The following is a 19,856-nucleotide window of genomic DNA, read 5'->3' as shown; positions in this document are numbered from 1 at the left end:
AAGACTGTGCCACTGCACTCCAGCCTGGGGAACAGAGTGAGACTCCATCTCGAAAAATAAATAAATGGGTCTTCTTTTATTGTTTCCCAGTTGATTACTGTTAATTGTTCAGGAAAGTAACTAATTTTCAGTGTACTCCTTTAAACTTCCAAGATATTAAAAGCAAGTCATCTACAAGAGTATTGTGGTCTGTCTCCCAAATTTAACTTTCATTTTGCTTTCCTATTCTTTGACATTAGCAATAGCTTATGATGTAATTGATGATCGCAGGCAACATTTCACTCCTTAATTGAAAGACGTATTTCAAGAGTTGCCACACAAACATAACCCTTACTTCTGGTTTAAGCACTTTGAAGTATATGGAAAAATTCTTATTTTAACACATTAGAAATGTCTTTACTAGGAAAAAGTATTTAAATTAAGCACATTCTTGGCATCTCCTAAATTCATGACTTCTAAAATTGATGTACATTATATTTTTTCCACACTATTTACTTGAAAGTTTCCACTCTTGTAACAATTATTCTCGTTTTAAAAAGATTCCTAAATTTGGAGGCATTAACAGAAGCTTTGTTAAACTAGTCAAAAAGCACCTCAAAGATGACTTCATGAAATACTTCCTCCAAGATACTAATTACTTCTCAATTCTCCAGTTATTAAGAGAGGCATACATAAATTAATAAACATCAAACTCAACCATTTCAACTCTCCATTACAGGAAAAAGTTTCCACTAATGCCATACTCTGCTAACTAGCAACAAATACCACCCTGAAAAATCCCCCCAGTAAGTTTTGCTAGATGAGATCCCCAATGGGTCAAGGTAGTATGCTGAGAGCAAGGATCCTAACAAGTTGCTAAGGCAAAGAACAGAGCCAACGCCCCAAATGGCTCTGTTAAGAAAGTTAAGGAAGGAAGTAGATGTCAATGGTGAAAAGGAATCTTATTTTTAAAAAATCAAGATAAGCTGTATGGAATTAATATATAATATTCTGTTTTTAATTCACCTCCATTTTCTCCCACCCCAAGAACTTCTATTACTTTTTCTTAACAGCTATTTCAAATCACTGAAAGAATATCTAAGTCCTTTTCCCATCTAACCTGGACATAAATTCTCACAGCATTTCTGCTCTATCTCATTTTTAATCCCTTCGTAAGTTGCACTACTCTTAGCACACAAATGACCTATTTTACCCACTAACCATTTTCATTACATTTACAGTCTCTTCACTGTTATACAAATACATCTATACTAGAAACTTTATATACATACATTTTAGTTCGTACTTTGTAGCTCTTTTACACAGGTGAGGTACATCACGAAACTTATCAAGCTTGTGTTTTTTAAATAAAAATCCCATTCTGAAAGCAGACTCTAGGGAATTCAAGCAACAGTTAGTAAACTATGTCTGGTGGGCCAAATTCAGCCCACTTCCTGTTTTTATAAATTGTTTTATTAAAACATAGCCACACTGATTCATTTACATATTGTCTATGGTTTTTTTCTGCATTATGAGAATTGAGTAGTTAGGACAGAAACTACAAGGCCTACGAAGCTTATTTATCTGACCCTTTATTGAAAAAATTTGCTAACCCCCCGATGAAAATATTTTCCATTAAAAAAACTATTACATTTCAATTTGTGTTACTGAATATTTAGCAAGATAAATTCTTTGAAAAGTGAATTATGTTTTTTAAGTACTTGCCAAATAGTAAGAAACCCATTTCAGTGGAGATGGACAAACTGGAAAAAATAAAACAAATTCCTCACCCAGAAATTCAACTGCAAAACTAAAACTAACTCTTCAATTGTAATAAGAACCTCGAACTACTGAATATCATATTTTGGAAAGCCCTCTTTGGAAAGCCACACAAAAAAAATAAAGGATACAGGCTTTTGTTTTGGATTTTCTGCAATGGCAATAATGAAACTCTAAGCAGGTCTGCCTCCCTCAGAATAACTTAAGTTAACAAAATCAGAAAAAGTTCCAACTAGAATATCTGGAGCACAAAGCTTACTTTAAATGGCTGTTAAAACTTTAAGGCAAGAAGTACATATCTCGACATTATTTTCCTGATATGGCTATTCTGAAATGTAATTTTATAGTGCTGCAAATATTAGCAGGAAAGTTCCTTCTCTCTCCTTGCTATTTACAGCAGGTGATGCCTCATAACAGATCTATATGTAACAAACAGAGCATTTTAATTTTATTGCTGTTAGGGTACTGAAGACTATAAGCCTCTCTATGGCTCATCTTGCCAGCATAACCATAGTAAAATTATGGTATATGTTACCTTTCTTAGACAATATGTCATCTATGATTTTGGGAAGAAAAAAAAAATCCCACACTTTTATCTATCTTGTAGAGTTAACTAGCATTGAAAAAACACATACACTTTAAAATCTGTATTTCCTAGAGAACAAAATTTCCATTAGATTTTAGCACAGTAAAAAAATTATTGTGTAAACACAAACAAGATAAATTTAATTGAAAATGTTCATTACAGAAATTAACAATGCTTACCATTCTTTAAACACCATATACATTATTAATATATACTGTATATTTCCAATTAACTCCATTCTTAGGCTCAATTTAAGAAACACAATTGTAACATTTTATACAAAAAATACTTCACTAAGAAAGTAGACAAACTGCACAAAACAGTACAAGTATAATGTGCATAGCAAGATAGCTTGAAGCATTCTATGTATGGCTTTCTTTAAAATAAAACTATTAGGGGAATGGGCCCATTTGGGACCTACTGTTACAGTTGACATATGTAAACTGTTTCACATCTTTTTTAGGCACTTGCTAACAATAGTGTTCAATCCCTGAAGAACGAATTTACCTCAAAAACAAAATCTACATCTGAAATAAAAACCAAGAAAATAACATGGGTAAAGTCTTATATATTCCTTTTAAATTAAACAACCAGTTTTATTAGTGCATGCACTGAACTAAACTGAAAGAAAATAAACTTATGCCAAAAATTTCTGTGCAAAATTTACATAAAAGGTACAAAAATATGTACAGACTTAATTTGTTATATACAGAAAAGAAGCCCTGAAGTTTTCATCCATTAATGAAAATGTCATTAACACTTGTAACAATGTAACAAAAAATCATATAACACGTAATTTTTTAACACAAGAACTCCATTATCCAAAGATCCGGCAAAATTTGATCCAAACTTACAAGGTGAAAAATCTAAATCTATGATTCTGTTGTCATCACGAAAACATCCATTTTAAAACTCTGTTGGGCATGTCCCTTAGGAATCTATCCTAAGGTTTTATGCACTGCCTCTGGGTTCACTATTGATGCTTCCTTTTTCAAATGCCAACAATCTGTATATATGTTTTCGGTTGTCAGTCACACTGAGAAGCAGCTAACAGAAATGCTTTGTCCTAATTTGGACATGTTCAAATAATAAAGTGAATACAGACAAAAATATGATCTTGCTTCAAAATACTGTTTTGGTAAAAAATTTTAACTTTCAAGAAAAGCCACTCCCTTGGAAGTGCTCCTATGTTCCATTCTTTTTAAAGGGATGGGAACCAAGAAGAAAAAAATGGCCATTTGTTTATGGAGGACAAACAAATGAGATAAGCATAGTTCTGTGCAAGGGGATCATCAGAGAATATAATCAAATTTAGAAATATGTTCAAGTTCTTTAACCAAACTTTCAATGAGACAAAGAGTTTAAATTCTTCTCTTGAAGCTGCCCATCTACTGCAACGTTTGACACAGTCACTTAGAAAAAGAAAATCACCTTGGGAGAGTGTTCCCAATCTCTAACGAGTGACAGAGTTCAACTGGAAAAAAAATTTACTTGCCAAAAACTCTTCAAGCATTGTATGAGGTGTAACTGTAGTGAGTTAAATGTACTTTCAAGGAGCCTAATATCCTTCAAAATAACTATATTTAGCAGATATAGTGACTTCTTTACCCAGGTTCTCTCAAAGTATCTTCACAAATGTGAGAAACTCCTTCAGTTCTATGATGAAAGAGCTCTCCATCTCCAGAGGAGCTACACTTAGATGCATAAGGCTGGTGGAAGAAGAGAGGGAATGGGGGTGTCAGCCATTACCCTCTACTAAGAGTCACTAAAGAACTAAAGTGGGAAAATTGTTTTATCAAAATTTGCTTTAGCCCTAACTTCCCGAGAACACATGTTTAAAAAATTAAATCAAGGTACTTCTGTGCTGTGATTAGTTTCTTTCAAAACTTTTGAGTGCAGGGATAGCATTTTCAAATATCATACATACAACTTTTACTCTTCCACAGAAATACAATCAACTTTTAAAATGTTCGATTCCAGGTACTATACTGAAGTAGAAAATGTCTGCATTATGGTAATTGAACCCGTTGTTTTCTTCTAAGGTAATTTTACTTTTCTTTTCCTTGGTAATTATGGTAAACTATTCTAACATGTTCCAATCCCGAGTAGCTTCCATTAAATGTCTCTGCCCATGACCAGCCCAAGTATCCTGATTGTCAAATACTCTACCACAAAACCAACAGTTAAATTTAGCCTTCAAAATATTTTCAGAGGTAGTCTTCACAATCTGGTAATTGTTTTTGCTTGTCTTTTTGAGTGTTAATTTTAGCACAAATCTTTCTTTCACAGAACTAACAGGTTTAAATGTTTTGTGCCTCTTGGAAAAATCATCATAAGTTGTTTTAGGAGGGTTATAACAAACTGGTTTCAGTAAAGCATTTATAGTTCTTTTTGACAATGAAACCTTAAGTACATGTCCATTAAATTTAGCAATAGTTTTCATTACACTTACTACTTCTGGTGCATCTGCGTCAGGATGATTCAAAACTACAACTGGTTGGTTTCTCCTAGGACATTTCACAAGCTGTTTAGAACTAAAAGGGAAAAGCCGCAAAGTTCTGATGGAATCTTTTGAAAGCCTAGGTCTGCTAAATCCAAATGTTTCACGGACATCTTCAGGTTTTGCCTTTTCTTTACACTTTCTATGCAATGTTGCTTTTCTTCTTGGAGGTTCTTGGTAACTATCCCTACATTTTCGTTTACAGTTTCTGTTTCTAGATACAAAGGCAGTTTCAGAGTCTTTACTTCCATGAGTTTTTGTTTTTGAAAAAATTTTTTTGGAAGTCTTTTTTCTATTGAAGTTCCTCTCAATTGTACAATTTGTTTTACACCTTAATACCCTGGACTCTGAACAGTCACTGACACATATTGGTTCCTCAGAAGATTCTGGGCATGTTGCCGTAGAAGTTATCACAATTTCATTTGCTGGCATTAAGTCATCTAGTAAGAAGGGTAAGGCATCTCTAGAAGATTCTGGCTCTTTCTGCTCTCCTCCTATAATCTGATTAGATGGTATGTTGTCTTTTTGCAATGAGGATGCAGAGTTGCTTACTGACAGATTATTAGCAGCAGTCACATTTAAAACAGGGTTAAAAATTTTCAGCAATATTCTTTGTGGTGTTCCTTCAGGTTTCTTTGGCTGTATATTTTGATAAGTACTATTTTGGACTAATTTGGGCTTAAGCAGCTCAGTTTTATTTGGCATCACACACTTTAAAAAAACAGCTTGTTTGCCATCAGGCAAGAAGGTATAAAGAGGTGGTTTTGGAAAAATCTCATTCTGCTGTTTTACTGAACCGGAGATATTCAACTTAGTGCTCTGTTGCTCAGATAGCATGTTAGGAATAAGAACAGCTTTCACAGAACTCGTTGGTTTCAAAATGTAAGGGCCTTTCAATGGCAAAGTATTTTCTGAGCTACTTTTCATGCTCAAACAACTGCCAATGCTGGAACAAAGTCCAGGTGTAAGACAATTATTGTTTGGTTCTACCTTCAAAATAGGTGTTTTGCAAGGCTCCTTAGTCACAGTTCCACGAGCTGGGGCACCCTCGGTTTTAACAGCGGAAACACCATCAAGTTTCCCATTATTAAGTGTTAAAATCATCTCAGGTTTCTTGTTTACAAAAAGAGAAGCAGGGATACCTTGTGAATTAACCAATGGAAGTGCATTTCCAGGAATAACCGGTAGCCCAGGCTTGTTAGTAATGTTCAATGGTATTAAGAATCCTTTTGAAGTCTGAACAATTATAGTTTTTTTTTGTTCTGAATTTAAAAGTGGACTCTGCATATAAAAAGAACCTGAATTTTGTGTGGTGGCTCGTAGTTTGTCTTTTACAAGCTGTTGTGTTATTATCGCATCTGACTGAGTCTTAAGTAATGTGCCAAAACCTGAAATTCTAGGCATCTTCTCTGAATCTCTCACATCTTGTGGTATTGATGACACTTGTTTTTCTTTTCCAAATTTCAAATTCAAATCATTTGTAGGCACATTAATACCCACACTGCCAGGTGGAACTCGGAAGATGCCTTGCACTTTGAAATCTTTCGAAGATTCAACAATTTTGCCTTCTCTCTCGTGTTTTTGAAATGGCTGGTCACAATGAAGTGGCAAGCCTTTATTTGGAGTGTTACTAGAGTCTTGTTTTACATCAGGTTTTATTTTCAATACATCCTGAAGCAATTGGTTTACTTCAGGTGGCAGAAATTCTGATGCCTGTTGGCTCTGGAGAGAGAAAACAGATGTGATTCTAGGCATCATAGGTGAATCGACATTAGAAAAGTCTTCCCATTTAGATTTTTCAGTCGCACACTCTAAATTTTGATTTTCATTACTGTACAGGTTTTGTCCATCAATGTTTTGTCCTTTTTCTAAAACATACTGTTCTTCAATTTCAGATTTTGCTTTTAAAGTTCCATCTTTATCATTTAAAAGGCTAATAGATGCTAACAGGCTATCTGGTTTTGAGCTCTCCTGCCTCACTAGTGATAAAAATGATTCACTAATTGGTTGTTGGACAACTGTTTTGCTGGATGAAGATTCTCTTTGAGGGTTTTCATACACTGCTGTTCCTGAAAACCTACGACGTTTATTAGAATTATTCACTTTTGAGTAATTATGAAAAGGTAATGATCCTTGGTTGGAGGATTCAACAGGTAACTCAGAGTTGCCATAATTAATGCAATAATTATGCATATCTCCACTGTTGTATGCATTTGGTTTGGCAACACAGTTGACTTTATCTGGACTTTTAATGGTGGTACCTAATACCTCGGGGTGACTCTGAGTGAGATGATTTCCCCAGAAGTCAACATTATCTCTTGTTTCAAATTTTGTGGTCAAATTCACTGATGCTGTAACCAATTCTGATGTTGCTGACAAAGAAGATACACTTTTCTCATAATCCATTGTTTGAAGCATATTATTCCTTTGAGATATCAAAGTCATTTCTTTTTCTGAACTTGCTTTCCCTGAAAGTATAGAAGATGAACATGAAAATGGAGTAGCTGCTTTCATATAAACTGTGTCATTTAACTCAGTTGTTACTCCTGTTAAAAATCCATTAGTGTCCAAAGTCTGGGGCTGCAAATTAGCAGTACTGTCCTTTGCAGCACCTGACTGTGAGCCTGGTGAACATACATTTTGTTTGATAGGCACCAATTTTAATACAATATGCTGTTTTCCATCCATCATCTTGAAGCCCATAAACTTAGCATTATAGTTAGGGGAAGCTGCTTGTTTATTATTTTTCATCATTACATTTTTCGGTGTAGGTCCTAGTACAGCAGTCTTCATGAAACCTGAACTAGCGTTTGGTCCCTCTTCAGCTCTATTACCTTGCCCAGTGGACAGAGGAGTTGGCTTCTCTGACTCTGATTCAGGGGCTTTATCATTATTCTCACAGTGTGGTCTTTCATCCTTTTCTTCACTTAAATGCTCTTGAACAACATGGCTCTGGTCTTCAGATTTAGTCTGTGTTTTGTTCATTTTCTTAAGCACTTGAGTGTTCTTTTCTATACTTCTGTCACTTCCACTGTTAATTTTCTTACGTTTCCAGAACGTCTTCCTTGATGCACCTATTTTATATCTTTTCAGTATTAGCTTAAGTCCTGCAGAAGTCTTTGCCATTCTTTTTTCATATTTGTCTTTTTCCAGTTTTTCTTTTGCATATAAATGTTCTTTGTGCAAAGTTATAACATGTCTTACAAGGTGTTCTCTCCTGGTGGCACCATAGCTACAATATTGACAAGTGAAGGGAAAAGTACCAGAATGAATATGAAGGTGCTTCTGAAGCTCTCCTTTGGTAAAACATACATGATGACATTTACCACACTTATAATGAATTTCATTATGTCTATGAATGTGCTGAACAAATGTGCCAACATCCTGGGTGGAGAACTTACACTTTTCACATTGAAAATTACCATTAACACAATGTGTGGATGTGAAATGCTTTGTCAAGTTCAGTAAAGTATATACACTCTCATTGTTACAAATGTCACATTTTACTAAAGTGCTTCTATGGGTTCGTCTGTGTTGTTTAAATACCTGAAAGTCATTTGCTGAAAAGTTGCACATTTCACAAGGATATGAAGGTAATTCGCCATGGTGCCACATTTGAAAGTGTTTCTGCAAATCATTTGGGCTATATCGAGTGTTGTCTCGGCATTTTAAACAGCTGAAATTGAGTATTTTTGCAGACATTTTTACACCCTCTTCTTCAGCTCTCTCAGACTTATGAAGCAATGTACACTCCTCTACACAGCTTACAGTCTTTATACTGATAGATTTTCTTGCAGTCTGCTGTTTACTCTGAAATAATTTTCTGTATTTGTCAACTTCATGTTTCAATAGGACTTCATTTGGAATATTTATTTTTGGCAAATCAATTTTCACATTTTTTAGTTCATAATGAATACTTCCTGAAATTTTTGGTTTAGGTGCCGACCTATCAACTATCTCATTTTTCACATCATAATCTTTTTTTAAAGTAGTTTGTTTTTCATCACAAAATAACTGTTTCTGTTCAGATGGCATGATTTAACCAAAAAAGTCCCAATTTCTTTTTTTCAGAAAACTCTTGAAGTTATCTGTAATTTAAACAGGAAACGATACTGTGTAGAGACATCTTCAATATACAGGATTTTTCCCACAATAACTCACCTAAAATTAAACAAAGAATTGAAATTCTCATCACAAAAATAATAGTAAATTTCGTATCTGTAAGTTCATTTTGGCACAAAGTAGGAATGTTAATCAAAAACATAAATTAAATATACAAAAGACTTTTTAAGTATTTTAAGAACAGCTTACCAAGAAGTAATAGTTTGAAGTAAAAATAACACTAATCTGGAAGTCAGGAAATGCAAGCTCTAGTTCCAGCTCTGCTGTGTGACCTTGGGAAAACTTCAACTTCTCTGGACCTCAGTTTCCTCATCTAAAGAAAACCACAGTTGGGTAAGTACGCTCAAGCGCTAAGATTTTTATATTAAGGTGATAATACAGTTTTTAAACAAGATTTTAAAAATCTTAGAATCCTAAAAAGTTCCAATTACACACATGTGGTTTATCCATATACTATTAACTTTCTCATTTGCTTAGTTGATCTAATAGCTATTCCCTGTGAGAATCCCAACAGACTTCTCTCCAGATTTTCTATTTCCTTAGTTCCTCAGGGATAATCTACAGTTAAAACAAAAGCTTCATTCATCTAACAGAAACAACCAAAGACGGTATCTGCTTATCATTACTAACAAGTTAGAAACCAAACAAAAAGAACAAAAAGGAAGAAATTAAAAAGAACAGCAGCACCATTTCCCTAGTGTAGTCCTAAAGTCCATCTACTCATTACCTTTCTGGTTCCCTACCATTTTGGCTATATGAATTTATATCCTCAGAACTCAAGCCAGATGACAGCAAGGAAAAGCCCTTGGCAGATTAGAACATACCCATCACTACCTACCTGCATTAATTCAAGCACTTACTGGTCATGTTACTTTAGACAAGTCTCAACCTCTGTGTCTCAGTTCCTTCATCTGTAAAATGGGGGGGAAAATTAGTACTTCCCCTATGTCTTTCACAAGGTTGTTGTGAAGATAAAATGAGAAAATATATGTAAAAATATCCTTTAAAGTGCCATATAAATCACAGCTACCACTATTACTCTATGTGATTACCATGTATGGGACATAACAATACATTGTTGAGACAGGAATCTGAATACTGAAGGTTCAGTCATTAATATATCAAACTGTATTATTAGAAAAATTACATGTTTTTAATTTTGTGCTTTATATATATATATATATATGAATAGACAAAATCAGATAAGCTAAACAAAACATAGTATAAATCACATTAAGCTCCTCATCCATAATGTCTATCCAAAGGTCTCAGCTTTAAACTTCAATTAATCTAAATACCTACAAACTTTACTGTTTTAGAAATCCTTTACTGAGGGAATCATTAAAAGTTGAATTACTTACGTATTAAGAGATCTATAATAAATTAATCAGAAGGGTACCAATTATTGAATTGTTTTACATGCCATGACTAATACAGTAAAATGTGAATCCAGAATGGGATGTTTGTCATAAAACTTTAGTATTATAAAGAAAAGGTAATACAAGATGAAGGCCTCATGAAGGGTTTTTAGGGCCCTAAAAGAAGAAAAGCTGAAAAAGTAACTGGAACTGTCAGGAAACCAGGAGAAAAGGCTGAGAAGAATTATCTGATGGCTATTCTTAAACTAAGATGGGGCTTACAGATGATTTCAGAATGACTAGCCAAGCAGAGCACTTGTCTTTCTAGGAGAATGAACTAGACACTAATTGAAGGCTCTACAATCCAACAGTCAGGTTTTAACTCACTGCTTTGTTAAGAGAAAAGAAAAGAAAAAAAAGAAAAGGCAGGAAGGAAGGGAAAAAAAAGAAAAGAAGGAAGGAGGGAAGGAGGAGAAAGAAACGAAAGAAGGAAGGAAAGGAAGAAAGGAAGAAAGAAACAGAGAAAGAGAAAGAAAGAAAAGATTGATGACAGGGTCTCACTCTGTCGCTCAGGCTGCAGTGCAGTGGCACCATCACGGCTCACTGCAGGCTTGACCTCCCCAGGCTCAGGTGATCCTCCCACCTCAGCCTCCTGAGAGCAGCAGGGACTACAGGCATGCGCCACCATACCCAACTAATGTTCTGTATTTTTTGTAGAGATGAGGTTTCGTCATGTTGCCCAGGCTGGGTGTAGAAAGAATTATATGAGTTGATTAAAAAGAAAATAGTATTACTAAGTCATGTGTTCAGTTTTCCTTCAGGGACTAGGGCAAGAGTGGGGAAATGGAATATATGAAGAGGTAGGAAATCAAACTGTCTAATCTCGTAAGATACTCTAATATGTGACTCAGGAGTCAAAATGGTTGTGAAAACATAACAGACAGCTTTTCCTTCTCTAATAATGCCTCACTTAGACCTTGAGAATAGGATTATTAAAATGTAATACATACTTTTTCTGTTTCTGGGTATCAAAAGATTTTAGGTGCCTAGGAGATGGAAACTCAGTATTTCCACTGCTTATGTCCTATTTCACATTTGACACCTCTTCTGTGCTACTCGAGTTTTCATGTGTTTTCACTAGTTTCAACTTCAAATACAAGGGGTTCAAAAGCTTCATTGGGAACATTTTTGTAAGTCAAAAAAATGGCATAACAATAAGGATAAAAGAGACCATCTTATTAAGAAATCCACTTAGCCCTTACTTAAGCTTGGTAACTGTTAAATAAAGCTGAATGTCAATCTTTTTTGTATTTAATGTATGGCATATACAATATGGCATTAGAGGAGTTTGTATTTTAGGCAGTTTGGGGTTTGTTATTTGCCCTCAAATTTTAAGTTTCTCTAGGGAGTCTACTATGTCTTCAATTATGTTCAACTTGTTGCATGGGGAAGCAATCTGTGATGGTTAATTTTAGGTATCAACTTGACTGGATTAAGGAATACCTAGAAAACCAGTAAAACATTACTTCTGGGTTTGTCTGTGAGGGTGTTTCCAGAGACCAGGATGTGAGTCAGTAGACAGAGTGGGGCAGATTTGCCTCAGTGTGGGTGGGCACCATCCAACCAGCCAGGGGCCTTGACAGAACAAAAAAGGAGAGAAAAGGATTTCCCCTGCCTCTCTCTTGGAGCAAGGATACTCTCTTCCTCCTGCCCTTGGGCATCAGAACTCCAGGCTCTCTAGCCTTAGGACTCCAGGACTTAGCCCAGCAGCCCTGCTTTAGCCAGGCCTTTAACCTCAGACTGAGAATTGGACCATTGGGTTCTCCGGTTCTGAGGCGTTTGGACTTGGACTGAATCATACTACCAGCATCCCAGGGTCTCTAGTTTGCAGACAACCTCTTACAGGATTTCTCAGCCCCCATAATCACATGAGTCAATTCCCCTAATAAATCCCCTCTCATGTATTTATATATCTATCAATCAATCTATATATAGTCACATGCTGCATAATCATGTTTTGGCCAACAATGAACCAAATAAACAAATGTGGTCCCATGAGATTATAATACTGTAATTTTGCTGCATCTTTTCTACATTTAGATACACAAATACTCATCACTGTGTTACATTTGCATACACTATTCAGTACAGTAATACGCTATACAGGTAGCCTAGAAGCAACAGGCTATACCATATAGCCAAAGTGTGTAACAGGTTTACCATCTAGGTTTGTGTAAGTACACTCTGATGTTCACACAATGACAAAATAACCTCATGACTCATTTCTCAGAACGTATTCCCATCGTTAAACAAGGTATGACTGTGTATGTATCTTTCTGGCTCTGCATCTCTGGAGAACTCTTGACTAATACACAAACATGATATCTGACAGCAATTTATACTAAGGTTGCCACGTATGGACAAAAAATGTTGGCATGTTGTGAACGTCTCAACATAAAAAAAGAAAAATTTTATTACAATTGTAATCCTCCAACCTATGAGCTAATGCTCTTTTTACTACAGTCCAATCTCTACCCACCAACAAAGATTGCTGGTTTTACTTATTTATTTTGAGACAGGATCTCGCTGTCGCCCAGGCTGGAGTGCAGTGGCGTGATCTCAGCTCACTGCAGCCTCAACCTCCTGGGCTCAAGTAATCCTCCCACTTCAGCCTCCCAAGTAACAGGGACTACAGGTATACACCATCACAGTCCGCTAATTTTTGTATTTTTCTGCATAGATGAGGTTTTGCCATGTCACGAAGGCTGGTGTTGAACTTCTGAGCTCAAGCGATCCACTCGCCTTGGCCTCCCAAAGTGTTGAGATTATAGGTGTGTGCCACAACGTCCAGCCCAGATTACTGGTTTTAAATGTGCTATTTAAACTACTGCCTTCTATATATGTATTATTACAGCATAAGACTTGACCAACATCTCAATAAGTCTTGAAATAATACAATTTTGTAAAAGTATTAAAATAATCTGTAGTTTCCTATATGAACATGGCAACTGAAAACATCTGACTTCCTCCTTCTCCTAACTGCCCATTGAAACAACCAAAAAATATAATTTAAAAACTCCTACAAAATGGCTAGGAACTAGAAAAACATTCCATATACATATGGCAAGGTGTCTGACAGGAAACAGTCTGGTGAGAGGGGAGTAAAAACAAATGCCGACCCACTGCCAAACACCATTTTTAAAAAGGGAGTTCACTAGGAACATTCATCCAATCAATATTTAATGAGGATCTGCCCATTATGCCCAAGTAAGGAAGTGAGAGACATAATTCTGCCTACAACTTCCCCTAAACATACCTTGGAAGATAAAGTGAGGCCTGAGTGAAAAACCAGCTGGAGCCCTTTGGGTGACAGAAGGCTCAGGCTGAGGTACAAGGAAGAAGGAAATGAATCCAGAACTCCAAGCTAGATCCAGAGGCCAGACAGAGTAGGGGATTGCTAGCACCAACTGTTAGGAGAGATGCAAAGAGGACATTATTTCTGAACAAAGACGAATCTTCCTACACCCATGGCTATCTTCCTCTGCTTAAGAGTCCTGTCCTTTCGCCACATAACTGAATTATCTCTATACTGTAAGAAAAATAAATGAGGTTAACTCTCAACTTCCCCTTCTCCTAACAAAAACACTGAGAAAATCTTGGTGTATTCTTTAGGAATTCATCCCACCCAACAATGCCAACAAAAAAGATAAGTAGGCAGAAACATCACTGGATGCAGCAGCTCTAAAAAGAGAAAGTAATCTGAACCCTCAGAGAAACCTCTCCCCTGTTCTCCCATCCAGCAGTGACCATAATGAAAGTTACTGCAGTAAGGCTGGGAGTGCTGGCTCACACCTGTAATCCCAGCACTTTGGGAGGCCGAGGGGGGCGGATCACCTGAGGTCAGGAGTTTGAGACCAGCCTGACCAACATGGTGAAACCCCGTCTCTACTAAAAATACAAAAATTAGTCAGGCATGGTGGTGGGTGCCTGCAATCCCAGCTCTTCAGGAGGCTGAGGCTCAAGAATTGTTTGAACCTGGGACGTGGAGGTGGAGACTGCAGTGAGCCGAGATCACGCCACTGCACTCCAGGCTGGGTGACAGAGTGAGACTCTGTCTCCAAAAAAAAAAAGAAAGAAAGAAAGAAAGAAAGTTGCTGCAATAAAAAAAAAAAGAAAACTTAAAAAAAAATCAAGTAATAACTAGCAACCTCAGTAAGATCTAGCATATTGAAAAAAAGAGCATACTGACTGTCATAAAAGAGAGAACAAAGTAGATGCGGGAGGAATAATGATTTTGAAAATGAGAAAAAATTGTACCTAGGTTTTTTTTTTCCAAAAAGATCTGAATTTTTAAAATCAAACGCTCTCCAAATACCAGGCAAGATTAGAAGCTCAGTATCTACAACTTATTCTTGTAAAAATTTTTAGCTTAAAAGATAAAAATGAAATGCTATCCAAAAAGGTGGTAATAGTTACCTAAAGAAAGGGATTTTTCATCAGAACACCACCTTTAATCAGACACCAATTTTTTTTTTTTCCCCGAAATGGAGTCTCACTCTGTCACCCAGGCTGGAGTGCAGTGGTGCAATCTCGGCTCACTGCAAGATCCGCCTCCCAGGTTCACACCATTCTCCTGCCTCAGCCTCCCGAATAGCTGGGACTACAGGAGCCCACCACCACGCCTGGTTATTTTTTTTTTTTTTTTGTATTTTTAGTAGAGACGGGGTTTCACTGTGTTAGCCAGGATGGTCTCGATCTCCTGACCTCGTGATCTGCCCGTCTCAGCCTCCCAAAGTGCTCAGATTACAGCCGTGAGCCACTACGCCCGGCCCAGACACCAATATTAATCAGACATTTTATTCACAACTCTAAACACGAGAAGACAATGAAGTAACATGTATATAGAGTTCTGAGGTAACCCAAGATTAATTTCACATCCAGAAAAGCTCCCATATGTGAGAGAAAAGCACAATTTTAGATATGCAAAGATTCAGAAAATATACTACATATGTACTCTTTGAGGAAAATATATACATTGAATATAAACATTGTTATTAATATAGTTAAAAAAGCAGAAAAGACTGGATGGAGAAAAAGAACACCTGTGACATCAAATATTTAGAATCCCTTACAGCAAAATTCATAATGGAAAACAGAAGAGGGAGCAATAGCAACAAAATTTTGGATACTGAAAAGCAGATAAATGACCTTGCAGACAGTTGGGAAAGCTAGGAACTAACACATTTTACATTCTGAATCTTTACGAGGCCTAAGAACTGCCAGCTTGTGGGAGGAAGGAGGAAGGGGGAAGCTAAAACAGAAAGAAATTTGGAGAAAGTTGGTTGACTTATAGTTGGATGCTAAGATTCTCTTCCCCACTCTATCATGCTATTGGTTACTGTTGTTTCCCCACTACAGAAGTCTAGAGGCTTACTCTCTACAGTGGGTAAAACGAATCTTTGTTTTAGGGGAGACCAGGCACAGGGGAGAGAGTAGGCACTATGCCAAAACCAAGAGGATTAAACGACCATATACATGAGACACAAACCCTCACCTCATATCCCCTTTTTTTCTGCTTCTAAGTTGGCTCCTAGGCGACAGCAATGCTCCTTAAACTATGGTCTGCTGATGGTCCATAAGCCATCTATCACCAGTCCATGACAAGGTAAGTACCAAAACCGAAAATAAACATTTATAAACTTTTCAGAGTTAGACTTATCTGTTGAATCTAATAATAAAAATATGTACTTATGTTTTGTATGTCTTCATTTTTAAAATTTCATTATTCTGGCAATTTATTTTTATTATGCTTTAAAATTATCAGCTGTAACAGATTGAGGTAAAAGAAAAAAAAAAATCAGGCCAGGCACGGTGGCTCACGCCTGTAATCCCAGCACTTTGGGAGGCCGAGGCGGGCAGATCACCAGGTCAGGAGATCAAGACCATCCTGGCTAACACGGTGAAACCCCGTCTTTACTAAAAATACAAAAAATTAGCCGGGTGTGGTGGTGGGCGCCTGTAGTCCCAGCTACTCGGGAGGCTGAGGCAGGAGAATGGTGTGAACCTGGGAGGTGGAGCTTGCAGTGAGCTGAGACCATGCCACTGCACTCCAGCCTGGGCGACAGGGCGAGACTCCGTCTCAAAAAAAATCCTGGAGCTTCACTAGTTGGAGAAGCACTGGGCCAGATTCTGGTGCCTGGCCCAGCCCAAAGAGCTCCCCACAGTGGGAGTCAAAACCTTGTGTTACAAGCCCTTCTGTGGGTTCAGACAGGGCTTTCCATGAGCTTCTGAGACACAAGCAGCCAGCCAAGGATTACTGGACATCTGAGAAAACCCTCTAATATTAGTTCAAGATCCAGACCAATTAAATCAAAAAAAGTAATTTGTTAGAAACTGAGACTATGTACTAAGACAAAACATTTTTTTTTTTGAGATGGAGTTCCACTCTTGTTGCCCAGGCTGGAGTGCAATGGCACGATCTCGGCTCACCGCAACCTCCACCTCTCAGGTTCAAGCGATTCTCCTGCCTCAGCCTCCCTAGTAGCTGGGATTATAGGCATGTGCCACCACACCAGGCTAATTTTGTATTTTTAGTAGAGACATGGTTTCTCCATGTTGGTCAGGCTGGTTATCGAACTCCCGACCTCAGGTGATCCACCCACCTCGGCCTCCCAAAGTGCTGGGATTACAGGCGTGAGCCACCGCGCCCGGCCAAGACAAAACATTTAAAACTCATTGATTTCTAGGGATATAAGAAATAAGAACAGGATGCCACAAAAAGGGAACATCAAAAGAACAAAAAGAACTCTAAGAAATAAGAAAACATAACCAAAAAGGGGCAACAGAAGGGCTATAAGGTAAAGGTGAAATAACCTCTCAGAAAAAAACAAAACACAGAGATGAAAAATAGGAGAAACAAGGTAAGAAAGAGGAGCAATCTAGGAGGTCTAACATTTGACTAACAGGAGGGCAGGAAGAGAGTACAAAGGGGAAGGAAATCATCAATAAAATAACTTTTTAAAGTACTGAGCTGTAGGAAATCAGTTTCCAGGATGATAATGTCCACCAAGTGCTCAGTGTAAGGTACGCAGGCATATCATTGCAAAGATTCCTAACAGTAGAGACAAAATCCAGTTTCTAAATAGAAACAAAAAAGGTCAGAAAACAAAGGATTAGAAACCAAATGACTTTAGATTTCTCAGCAACAATAACAGATGGACAAAGACAAAGGGGCAATACCTTCGAATTCTGGCATAAAGCTTTCAACCGAGAATTCTACATTTTACCAAGGGTCTAGGTATAAGGGTAAAATGAAGACATGCAAAATCTCAAAATTTACCTGCCAGACATCCTTCCCCAAGTTGTTACTATAAGATATACTCCAGCAAAATGAAAGAATAAACAGAGAGAGAGAAAGACATGACATAATATGCATTGGGAGATCAAATGGAGGAGAGAGAAGTAAATAATATCCCCAAGATGACAGTAAAGGGAAATACCAGGATAACAAACAGTTAGACCACAGATCACATGCTCCTGTCAGTCCAAAGACATCTTTGACATCAAAAGACACATTGAGGACTTCCATCACCAAAAATGTCACTGACACTGTACCATCTTTTCAACCATTGGACAGAATCCCCAGGTAAGCCTGGCCCAGATTCTCATCTGTATTTGGCTTGTATTGACATAAACTCATGATGTTCCTGCTTTTCCCTCCATACCTTTATATCCAGATCAACTGCATGGTGAGCTTAGAAACCAAAATTACAGAGCAGCCTCTCTCAGACATCCACTATCTGGTCTATACTCTGAGCCCGCCAGATTCTCTGCTTACAGTGGGCCCTAAGGTTGCTAGGATTCACTCATGATTTACCTAGACTTCCCCAAAAGTGGCTCTGATAAACTCCAGAGAAGCTAAAACCAGACTATGATCCAGGTATGCTGTTACCTTAACTTCTCCTGGGAGCCTTCATCTACTAGTGGCACTGTTACCTTTTCACTGTATAGCCAGATTTAGGCTTGCTACCAAATTTTCAAAACTAAACAATTTGTTGTTTATAGTCACCAAAATACCAAAAGTCAGAATGGTAGTTTCATATTCGTTAGGAGCAGAGAGGAGGATATGTCCAGAGAGAACACAATGAGGGTAGAGGAAAGGAGCTTCTGTTTCTTAAATAGTTGGTATGCAGATATTTGTTTTATCTTTAAACCACATACATAGTGTGCATTTTGTCCATAAACACATTTCATAATAAAAATAAAAACAAGTTACAAACTAGGCAAAAGACCCAAAGAAGAAAGTCACAGAGGAATATAAGTGAAAACATGCCCAACTTCACTAGAATTCAAAACAAATAAAAACAAGAAAACTTCTGCCAATCAGATTGCAAAAGATGTTACATATTTCTAATACCTAGTGTTGGTCAGTGAGGGAAAAAAGGCACAACGATATACTAATGATGGAGATAAAAGCTGGCATGACCTTTATAAAGAACAGTTTGCAATACATACATAAAAAGTCTGGAGAAAAGGCATACAACTTCTGATTCACTTCTAGAAATGCATCCTAAAGCTAATAATCAGAAATATTATTTGTGCCATCGTTTATAAAATCACAAAATTAAAAATAAGTGTCCACCAATAAATAATGATTAAATCAATTACAGTATTTTAAGGGAATATTATGCAATTTAAAAACCAATACTGTAAACTCACATTTATTAACACAATGATATCTAACATACCTTAAGTGAAAAAAAAATAAACAGTAGACATATAGAGTTTAATTTGTTCAAATACTGATAGATGGATAGAAAATGGATAAACAAATGCGTAAAAAGTTAAAAGTCAAGAAGAATACACATACAAAAATGTTCCTAGTGATCACTGGTTACTCTTAGGTCAGTGTTTCATAAAATGCTGTCTTAGATCACCATGGCCTCCACACTGGCATACTACCTTATGATAGCACAAGCAAACACCTTACATTTGGACTTTGTGAGAACAGCAATCTTTTTGTCTCTAGACTGCAATTTTATGAAACTTTATGAAAAAGTGGCATGATGCAAATTCTCAAACAAAGCAAGTGATTTCTGTGGTAAACCAACTGAGTTTTTCTTAAACTCAAAATAATATACTTGCTGCCAGTATAAAACAGATCAATGTTGACACTAAAGGTGAAGAAGAGATCAAAACAATATAGGTATCATTCAATTCTGTGTTCTCCATATCAACACACACGTACCCAGTCATACCACTGCAGAGAACACTTTAACACAAGCGTCAAAGTTAATGGTAAACACTCAAGAGAATGATGAATTATGTTACTGAATTTCATTCATGCTATATAAATTCATGCTATAAGAGAAGTGTTTTTAGTCGGTTTATTTAACAATTAATTTGTGAGGAATAAGGCTACCTAAAAAGTAATGGGAATTAATACAACCAGAATAGCAGTTATGTATGCAGTGTTGTTACATAAATAAAAAGATGCGGCCAGGAGCAGTGGCTCACGCCTTTAATCCCAACA

At 36.8% G+C, this 19,856-nt stretch overlaps 1 protein-coding gene across 50 annotated transcripts in view; it reads right to left on the bottom strand.

The window, feature by feature from the left end:
• ZNF518A (zinc finger protein 518A) overlaps nucleotides 1-19,856 on the bottom strand; it is a 74,722-nt gene that overhangs the window by 39,068 nt on the left and 15,798 nt on the right. For 14 of the 50 annotated variants that reach the window (XM_016918986.4, XM_063780889.1, XM_016918980.4 and 11 more), the window contains 4 exons: nucleotides 13,641-13,791; nucleotides 9,827-9,877; nucleotides 9,156-9,279; nucleotides 2,464-9,005 (listed from right to left, as the gene is read on the bottom strand). In XM_016918986.4, coding sequence (XP_016774475.3) covers nucleotides 4,425-8,879 — 4,455 coding nt within the window. In that variant the 5' untranslated portion in view covers nucleotides 8,880-9,005; nucleotides 9,156-9,279; nucleotides 9,827-9,877; nucleotides 13,641-13,791 and the 3' untranslated portion in view covers nucleotides 2,464-4,424. Of the gene's footprint in view, nucleotides 1-2,463; nucleotides 9,006-9,155; nucleotides 9,280-9,804; nucleotides 9,878-13,640; nucleotides 13,792-19,856 lie in introns of those variants that run through there. The other 36 variants (XM_054659816.2, XM_063780901.1, XM_054659820.2 and 33 more) reach the window with 6 other exon arrangements.

Source organism: Pan troglodytes, chromosome 8 (genome assembly GCF_028858775.2).
Source record: "Pan troglodytes isolate AG18354 chromosome 8, NHGRI_mPanTro3-v2.0_pri, whole genome shotgun sequence".
In the NCBI taxonomy this organism is placed as follows: Eukaryota; Metazoa; Chordata; class Mammalia; order Primates; family Hominidae; genus Pan; species Pan troglodytes.
The sequence above is the reverse complement of the archived record's forward strand: the minus strand, read 5'-3'. Positions and strand labels throughout refer to the sequence as shown.